The sequence below is a fragment of the Vespa velutina genome, chromosome 5 (assembly GCF_912470025.1).
Source record: "Vespa velutina chromosome 5, iVesVel2.1, whole genome shotgun sequence".
NCBI lineage: Eukaryota > Metazoa > Arthropoda > Insecta > Hymenoptera > Vespidae > Vespa > Vespa velutina.
This window is the reverse complement of record NC_062192.1, coordinates 461,579-470,000: the sequence shown is the minus strand read 5'-3', so window position 1 is coordinate 470,000 and position 8,422 is coordinate 461,579. Positions and strand designations below refer to the sequence as shown.

Below are 8,422 nucleotides of genomic sequence, written 5' to 3'. Positions count from 1 at the left end.
GTTAAGAATCCCTTTTCTCCTATCCTATTCAACGTTGCGACGCGGCGAAATCGCGGCACGATTCTATGAATTCGATTCGTCTCTTTATCTTTTCGAATCGAGCCAACGAGCGCACGGTATTTCTATGAGAATGACGGTAACGCAAAGACGAGTTCCTTAAGCAGCGTCTCGCTTCTTGTGCGAGAAGTGAGATGCGACGAAGGGACCGAGGTAACGGAAGGAGAGAAGAAGTCGAGAGGTAGCAAAAGGAATCCGTTGATAGGCTCGACCGTCCGTACGGTGTCTTCGGCAATTTGTTGAGCGAGTTAAGATCATTAATCTGCTTTCGGTAGATCATCAATAGCGCGAAAGATAGCGTAGGGGCAAGGATGTACCGGTAATGGGAGCCCTCAATAACCTCGACGACCCTAAAAAGCCTCACCCTCCTTCGCCATCCTTTCCCACACTCCGCAGAAACCGAGTTGTCTCGAGCTCCTTCTCTCCTCCTCTCTTCCTCCTCGCCTTCTTCTTTTAGCTCTCTACTAGCGTGCCGTGCCCGTCCTCGACATATCCCCGTATCCTTCCTTTTTCTCTTTTTCTTCGTTCCGCAACGGGTGCCATACACAGCTTTTACTTTAGGAGTAGCTCGTCGGCTAATTTCTACGGCCGGATAAGCACCGAGAACCAAACGAAAGGATAACTCTTCTCCTATCCCCCATGTCAAATCCACCAACCTGATTGCCGCGAGAAATCATCTTCTCGGACGTTTCTCCAACTTTTCAATCATTCCCTTTTATCCATACCGTCTACTATATACCGTCTGTTTTCCTTTCGATGATTTTACGAGACCGAGGTCAAGAGGGTGCGTAACGCTTTCAAAGAACAGATCAAACCATGGCTCCTTCTTCCTGCACGATCACCGCCGCCACTAATACCGTCGTCGTCGCGATAACGGTCTTTGCCTCTTGGAAGAAGTGCTCTTAGAGCGCTATCTTAAGCGACGGCATCTGCCTGATGGTCGATTAATTAATTTCAACCTAGTAAGAGAGAGAGAGAGAGGGAGGGAGGGAGAGAAAGAGAGAGAGAGAGAGAGAGAGAGAGAGAGAGAGAGAGAGAGAAAGACATGGATACGTGCACTTTCTCTTAGATTTTCCTATCTCGCACAAGAATCCCATCGATCGACGAAAGATTCAGGAGCGAGCACAACCTTCGCGATCGAGAATCCGATAAAGCGAGAGGTCGAACGGGCCTTGATGAGAGGAGAGAGAGAGAGAGAGAGAGAGAGAGAGGGAGAGGGAGAGAAAGGGTGGGTAGGAAGGAGATCACGGCATACCGCGATCGTACGAGGAATCTCCGCGGCAGGACATTCCGTACGACCGAAATCACTCAAACCGATCGAACGCGTCCGTGGGAAGATCGGCTTTCTCGCGATTCCAAGAAATTGGCAAAGTACGAAGGCGATAAATCTCAAAATGTCCCGTTAATAAAAAGATCTACATCTTCGTTTGCAGCGGCAGTTGTTTGATGAGCAATTCGGTGGACGATTGGGTTAGCGGCAGTGCCGTCGTTTGCAACGGAATACCTGGATTGACGAAGGAGCAGCGTGAACTCTGCCACAGAAACCCGGACGTGACGGTAGCGGCTCTGAAGGGACTACAGATGGCGATATTAGAATGCCAGCATCAATTCATGTGGCATAGGTGGAACTGTTCCTCTCTAACCCCAAGCAGCAGAACGCAACAGAGTAGCGTGCTCCTACAAAGAGGTAATAACCTCGTCCTGAGGTAATAAGCTCCTTCGATCTTAGCTTCTTAGACGCTTTTCGAGCGAGGAAAAAAAAAAAAAAAAAAAAAAAAAAAAAAGAAAGAAAACAAAAAAAAATTGAGAGACGCGAGATTTCATTAAATCATGAGATCACGATTGCGCGTCTTCCTCGTTGCCTCGTTGCTAACGGAGGCAACGAGGGCAGCGTCGAAAACCTGTCCCAATTCCATAAGAAGGTTTGGAGGGGGCCTTCGCCACTGGACCAGCGTGACATATAAATTCGTCGTGGCGCGTACGTGCGCCGAAAGAGGAAACATATATCGTGTCGGACGAATGCGCGAGAGCGCGACATCGGGCGCACCTGACCTGAAAGCTTGAGCTCCGTCGAGCGGGAGGGCCCTCGGACCAACCTTCTTTCCCCTCGTCTGCTCGCTCGCGCTGTCGTTATCTCGCCACTTCCATCGACCCTAAGATTTCTTACGACCGGCTACGTCGAGGTGTCGATTCTCTCGTTTTTTCCTCCGTACTTACGTAAAAATAACATAAACCCATCCTTGAAAAGAGTAACGTGGAATTTCTCACCTAATTCTCCGACGATCCCTCTCTTTCCACGATCGTGGAAAACAGGAAGAACTCGAGAATAGAGTCTTCCAGGGCGCGTCCCGTGCTCGTGCCGGTTATCCTACGATTAATCGAAGCGCAGCGAATTCCACGAATCCAGGTAAACGGGACTTCATGTTGCGGCCATTGCGAACGATCTTTGCTTCTTAAAGTCTATATCGTAGCTCGGCTCGAAGAACGGACGGTCGGCAAGAAATCCAGCGTGTCGAATTTCGAGTCCGGGAGCACGTCTCGAAGCCGGTCATCGTGCCGTTAAATCCCTCGGACACGCTTCTCTCTATTTTCTCATTCTTATTTTCTCGTTTCTACCTTCCTTCCTTCCTCCCTTTCTTGTAAAAAAAAAAAAAAAAAAAGAAAAAGAGAGAGAGAGAGAAAAGAGATGAAACGTTTAACGGAAATGAACGCACAGCCCGCACAAGTAGATTTCGTCGATGAAAATCTCGAGTCAACTTCCAAACGGAAAAGTTTCTCCTTTTCTACAAGCGACAGGATAATCCGATTAATTCAGAGAAAATCATTTCGAAGCGAGAATTTACGAGGGTCGCGACCAATCGCAAGAAACGAGCGCCACCTGCGCGAGAAAGCTCCCTTCTAAGGCGATCGTCATATAAAAGGCAGATCTATCGCAAGGCCATTAATTAAGAAACTCGTTGCACCGGTTCGATCCGTACTCGAGGACGTTCTTCGTGGCGAGCCTTTGAGCCGGACCTCCCGTACTCCACTCCCCCATACTCCCTTATCCTCCGTATCTATTGAGTTATCTAAGACTAGCGATTCGGGACTGACGCGAACTTTGCCGAAGGGGATCGGCTCGCCATTCGTCAGCGTGTCCCAGAATCTAGAAGGCAAAGAGTAAAGAGACTCTCTCTCTCTCTCTCTCTCTCTCTCTCTCTCTCTCTCTCTCTCTCTCTCGGTCCACTCGCTTTCCTCTCCTGCCGTTGTCCTTCCGGCCGCGCTGTCCACGACGAGAGACGCACGGCTTCTCGCAGGAGAATTTATTGCGAGTCCCCGTGGTGCGCACCTCCACGATCTCGCGCAACTCGGACGATTATAAAACGGTTCCTACCAATATCCGTATATAGAGAAGGTAAGGTTCGATGGGAAGCGTGTCCGAGCTTACGCGCTACTTGCCACTTGGAAATCTTTGCGATTCAAGAAAGACTCAAACGGAATTATTAATACCTGGTAGCGTTGGAACGAAAGGAGAGACTCGAGAGCAACGCGTATCTCTTTCCTTTTCTGGAATCTTTTGCATCCTCGTTCGTTCGCATCCCTTCGTGAGGGAGAAAGGAAAGAATCGTCTTCGCGAAGAAGGAGGAGGAGGAGGAGGAGGAGGAGGAGGAGGAGGAGGAGGAGAGCGTAGAGACGGAGTAGCAGCAGCGTGGTGCCTCATCGGGTGTCGAGAACGAATGCCACAAATCCTTTTAGGAGCGCCTTTAGCGCGTCTCCTTGGTATCTCGTCCTCATGAATACTGCAAATGCCGGTCGGTCGGCCGGCCGGTATCCATGGGCTTCGGAGTAACTTCTCGAGGCAGGAGAAAGGGTAGAGTAATGTGGGCATTGTCGAAGGAGAGGAGGCCCCTTCGAATCTTGCTCGGGCAGGCAGGCAATGCTCGTGTGTCGTATCGTTTGTAAGTTGACAGCCACCACTGCGGTTTGACGGTCGGCCGTCCGTCAATCCGACTCCAAGGAGGAGAGCTCGCGACGACGGGAGGACCTTGGACGCGGGAGGGCCCGAAGAAAAACTGCGCTCGACGTCGCATCGCTTAACGAACGTCGTCTGCTGCCGAGGCTAGCCAGGGTGCTGCACGCTCGCGTCACCCTGCTTCTTGCTCTCTCTCTCTCCCCCCCGCCCTCGTTGTCCCTTTCTCAGGATCTATCCTCGAAAGGATCGCTAATGAAGGGAAGCGAAAGGTGCCGTTTCGAGAAACGAAAAGAGACGAGAGCTCGCTCATACGTAGGACGGGCACGCTTCGTTTTGACGGACGGCTGAATAATCTAGCTTCGAACCGTTGTCTCGGAAGGCTGTCCGCGATCGCCATTTGTAACTCCTTCTACGGAAGCTCGTACTCCCCTCGCGAGAAAGGAGAATATACGCTTCGCGTATATTATCCTGGCTGTTTTCCAAGCGGCAATTTGCTAACGCGACATGGACGAGATACCCTCCAAGAATCCTCCGATCCTCCGAAAGGCACACAACTTATGTACACAGGTTAGGCACTCATGATTACCAAGCTCGATCGCAGGTTACAGAGAGACGGCCTTCGCTTACGCGATATCGGCAGCAGGAGTGGCTCATAGCGTGGCGCGCGCCTGCAGCATGGGAAGGCTCCTCTCCTGCGGATGCGACCCGTCCAGCTACAAAGCAAAACCGCCGGCCAAGGCAAGGGGCACCCAATGGAAATGGGGCGGGTGCTCTCACAATCTCGATTACGGCATGGAGTTTTCGAGACAGTTCCTAGACTCGCGCGAGAAGGCCGGCGACATACAGTCTACCGTTAACTTGCACAACAACCAAGCGGGACGTTTGGTAAGACGAGACTATTTTTTTTCTTTTTCTCTTTCTTTTTCTTTTTTTTTTTTTTTTTTTCTTTTTTCTTTTCTTCTTTGTCCTTGTGACGATCAATGATTTTTCTTATAACGAAATCACGTGGCCGTGCCGCCACCTCTTCCACCAACCTCAAAGTTTTTAGCTTTTTAGTGGTCCGCGTTCAAACTCCGCCCATGACGGAAGCCAAAGCGAGGGTAGGGAGCACGAATGGAGAGAAAAAAGAGGAAGGAGGAGTAGAAGAATAAGAAGAAGAAAAAGCGTAGAAAGGAGAGAGGAAGGGAGAGGAAGAGAGAAGAGGACGGTGGGCTTCTTCTCTCCTTATTCCTCTTTTCCTCGTTCGTGGTGCTCTCCACGCTCGCTCTCGGCCCTCGACGTTATTAAGACGAAGCCTCGGGCGGGACCACCCAGCCGTAGACTCATTAACTGTTTTGTACGCGACACCTCTTTGTCTAAAAGAAACCAAGTTAGATTCGCCGTTTTTTCACGAGTCATGCCGTCGCTCGCGTACGGTCCTTTCTCGCATTTTACAGAAACTCCTGACTTGTGTTTCAGTCGGTAGCGAGCAACATGCAAGTGAGATGCAAGTGTCACGGCATGTCCGGTTCGTGCGAGCTCAAGACGTGCTGGAAGGTGGTGCCGGACTTTCGAATAGTCGGCAAGACGCTCAAAGATCGTTTCAGAAATGCCGTCCTGGTGGCGCAAAGTAATCTCGGAAGCGTCACGCCGTTGGCCAGAGCAAGAGGCTCGCGGAGAAGAAGACCGGATCGTCAGAGACAGAGGAAGCACCGGGAGAGGGGAGCAGGACGCAAAAGGAAACCGCGAGATCTCGCGAAGCAGCTCTTTTATTATCAAAAGTCGCCAAACTTTTGCGAAAGGGATCCTGCCGCGGACATACCCGGTACGGCCGGACGTAGGTGCAACAAAACGAGCTCGGCCGGTGACGGTTGCGGCAGCCTTTGCTGCGGAAGAGGTTACAATGTCGTCAGGCAAAGGCGCACCGAAAGGTGCAGGTGCAAGTTTCATTGGTGCTGCTACGTTCAGTGTCAGAATTGCACCGTCGAGGAGTGGATCACCGTTTGCAAGTGAAACACTACCCGAGTTCTCGTGTTGCGAACTTTGCACGCAAAACTACCTTCGGATTTTCAAAGAGATCGTTCGATGCGATTTAACAACGGATCCGCGATCCACTCCGACACAATTCGTCGCGAATTATATTAGATATGAAGAAGAACAAAAAAAAAAAAAAAAAAAAAAAAAAAATGAAGAAAAAGAAAGAAAAAGAAAAAGAAAAAGAAGAAAAAAGGAAGAAAAGAAAAAAAAAAGAAAAAAAAGTGAAAAACAAAAAAAAAAAAGAAAGAAGAAAAAAATTATCGTAGATTATAAGAAAACTCTTAATTTATTTATATCGACGTTCTATTTAATTAATATTTAACTTTAACTTCCAACCCACTCTACAACCTCCGTCGCAGTATTATTAGAATCAAGCCGTATGCGCGAAGCGTTCGTGCGAAAGAACGCCCACATACATTATATACGATTTAATAATTATACGCGTACAATAAAGAGAGTTCCTGTAAATTCTCATCTAGCTCATTTGCTTTATCCCTCGTAACCGACGTATCTGAATAATAAACCCATTTATGGAACCCCTTTCAGTTTGTTTTCTCCTATAATTGAAGCCTTTTTCCAATGCTCTAATTTCTTCCGTTGATGGCCACAACCATAGTTCTTTCCTATTGATCGACCAATGGATTAACTCGCGAGTCAGCCTTACAAAAATCTGTGCCAATCCTTTTTATTCCCTACGAAAAAGGTATGAAAAAGATGCGTAACTCGGCGTCTTTGTCTTCGTCGATCGTCTTCATTTCCCAATGACCTGTCGTCGAAGAAAAGGCGAAGGAAAAGATGGTGGTGGTGGTGGCGGTGGTGGTGGAGGAGGAGGAGGAGGAGGAGGAGGTAACAACGACGGCGACGACTCGAGATCCGTTCTGACGCTTTTTGCCGAGAACGCGAGCTACGCCCGCAGAATGTTTATTCGCGGAGGAGACGTTCGCGTATAAGCGCGGCTCGGAGCGCGTAGATGCATCTAGCCCTTTGATTCTAGCCGCCAATAATACGAAGTGTGACCGGTACAAGCTTTATCGTCCGATCGACGACGATTCGTCTTGCGCATCGCTCGCTTCACCGGCCAACGAAGAAGGAGAAAGAAGAAGGAGAAAGAAGTGGGGGAGATAAAAAGGGTGGTGAAAGAGAGAAGCTCGCTGAAGCGAGGAACGGAAAGGAGGAAGAGCTTATTGATTTTGTATGAGAGAATAAACGAACAAAGCTGACGGATGGGGGCTGGGGGGAGTAGAGAAACGAGGAAGGTTCGCGTTTCGTCCGCTTCTCTCTCTCTCTCTCTCTCTCTCTCTCTCTCTCTCTCTCTCTCTCTCTCTCTCTCTCTCTCTACGTGATCAACGGGAATCAGAATCAGCTTTGTCGCTCCTCGATGATTAACCTCCCACGATCCTTTTGGCTTTCCCGGAGATAGCAAGATTCCGACTTTGCGATGAGAACGATCCTACTTCTTTTTCTCTCTATTCGCCGCGGGAGACGAGTACCTACCTTGGAGACGTTTCCGATTCTAATCGAAGCACAATTACGATTAGATAGAAAAACGATCTAATGACAATGTCAGCGCGCCGATTTTTCTCTCTTTCTCTCTCTCGCTCGCTCGCTCGCTCGTAAGTAGCTCCTCCACGTGCGAGAAGTTGTGCGACTTGGTGGTTACGCCGAAACGGACCGTAATCAAGGTAGTAGTCTCGGCGGAGGCGGACTGATGCGCTTGCTATAGTTCGATGAAAATGTAAAAAAAAGTTTGTCGCAAGAAGAGCCGAGAAACGGAGACGCGTATTCGCATTAATTTCAACTGGCGAACTCGCGAGCGGCTCCCTTTGACCGTCGTCGTACCGCAAGGACCCTGAAGAAGCCGCGATAAAGCGCATTAATTTATCGCGACCCTCCAGAGATCTTTTTCAAGGAGTCATCGATCCGAGCAACGAGATTAGAAGCACGAGCACGATGCTCGGCGTCGCGAACGCACATTTTTACCTCCCTCGAACCAGCAGGATCCTGCTGAAAGAGAAGCTCTATCGTACCTCACTTCTTACTTCGATTGGCGTTTCTAAAGCCATCTTTAGCCAGGCAAATTCGTAATCCTAAATTCGCCGACTTATCTTAACCTTACCAGATATTCCGGCTATTGTCCATCGAATCGTAGGGAAGTACGAAAGGAATTTATAGAGGAAAGGAAATTATAGAGAGAAATTTCGGCGATAGAGACTATTCGGCGATCCGTTCGAGATCCGGTCGGAAAAAGAAAAAGAATTAATCTATACGGCGCAAACGACGTAGAGACAATGCGCTGGGAACGAAATCAATGAGCTAACAAGCTTGCGAGTTAGCAGTTAGTTAATTAAGTCGGCGTTATTGGATCATGGAAGCCAAGCGCCCCTTCTCCCGAGTACG

At 49.2% G+C, this 8,422-nt stretch overlaps 1 protein-coding gene across 6 annotated transcripts in view; it reads left to right on the top strand.

Annotated features, from left to right (window-relative positions):
• Positions 1–6,493, top strand: part of LOC124949462 (protein Wnt-10b) — a 27,440-nt gene extending 20,947 nt beyond the window's left edge. For 5 of the 6 annotated variants that reach the window (XM_047494505.1, XM_047494509.1, XM_047494508.1 and 2 more), the window contains 3 exons: positions 1,491–1,744; positions 4,611–4,894; positions 5,468–6,493. In XM_047494505.1, coding sequence (XP_047350461.1) covers positions 1,504–1,744; positions 4,611–4,894; positions 5,468–6,001 — 1,059 coding nt within the window. In that variant the 5' untranslated portion in view covers positions 1,491–1,503 and the 3' untranslated portion in view covers positions 6,002–6,493. Of the gene's footprint in view, positions 1–1,329; positions 1,429–1,490; positions 1,745–4,610; positions 4,895–5,467 lie in introns of those variants that run through there. The other variant, XM_047494507.1, reaches the window with a different exon arrangement.
• Positions 6,494–8,422: the final 1,929 nt, after the last annotated feature.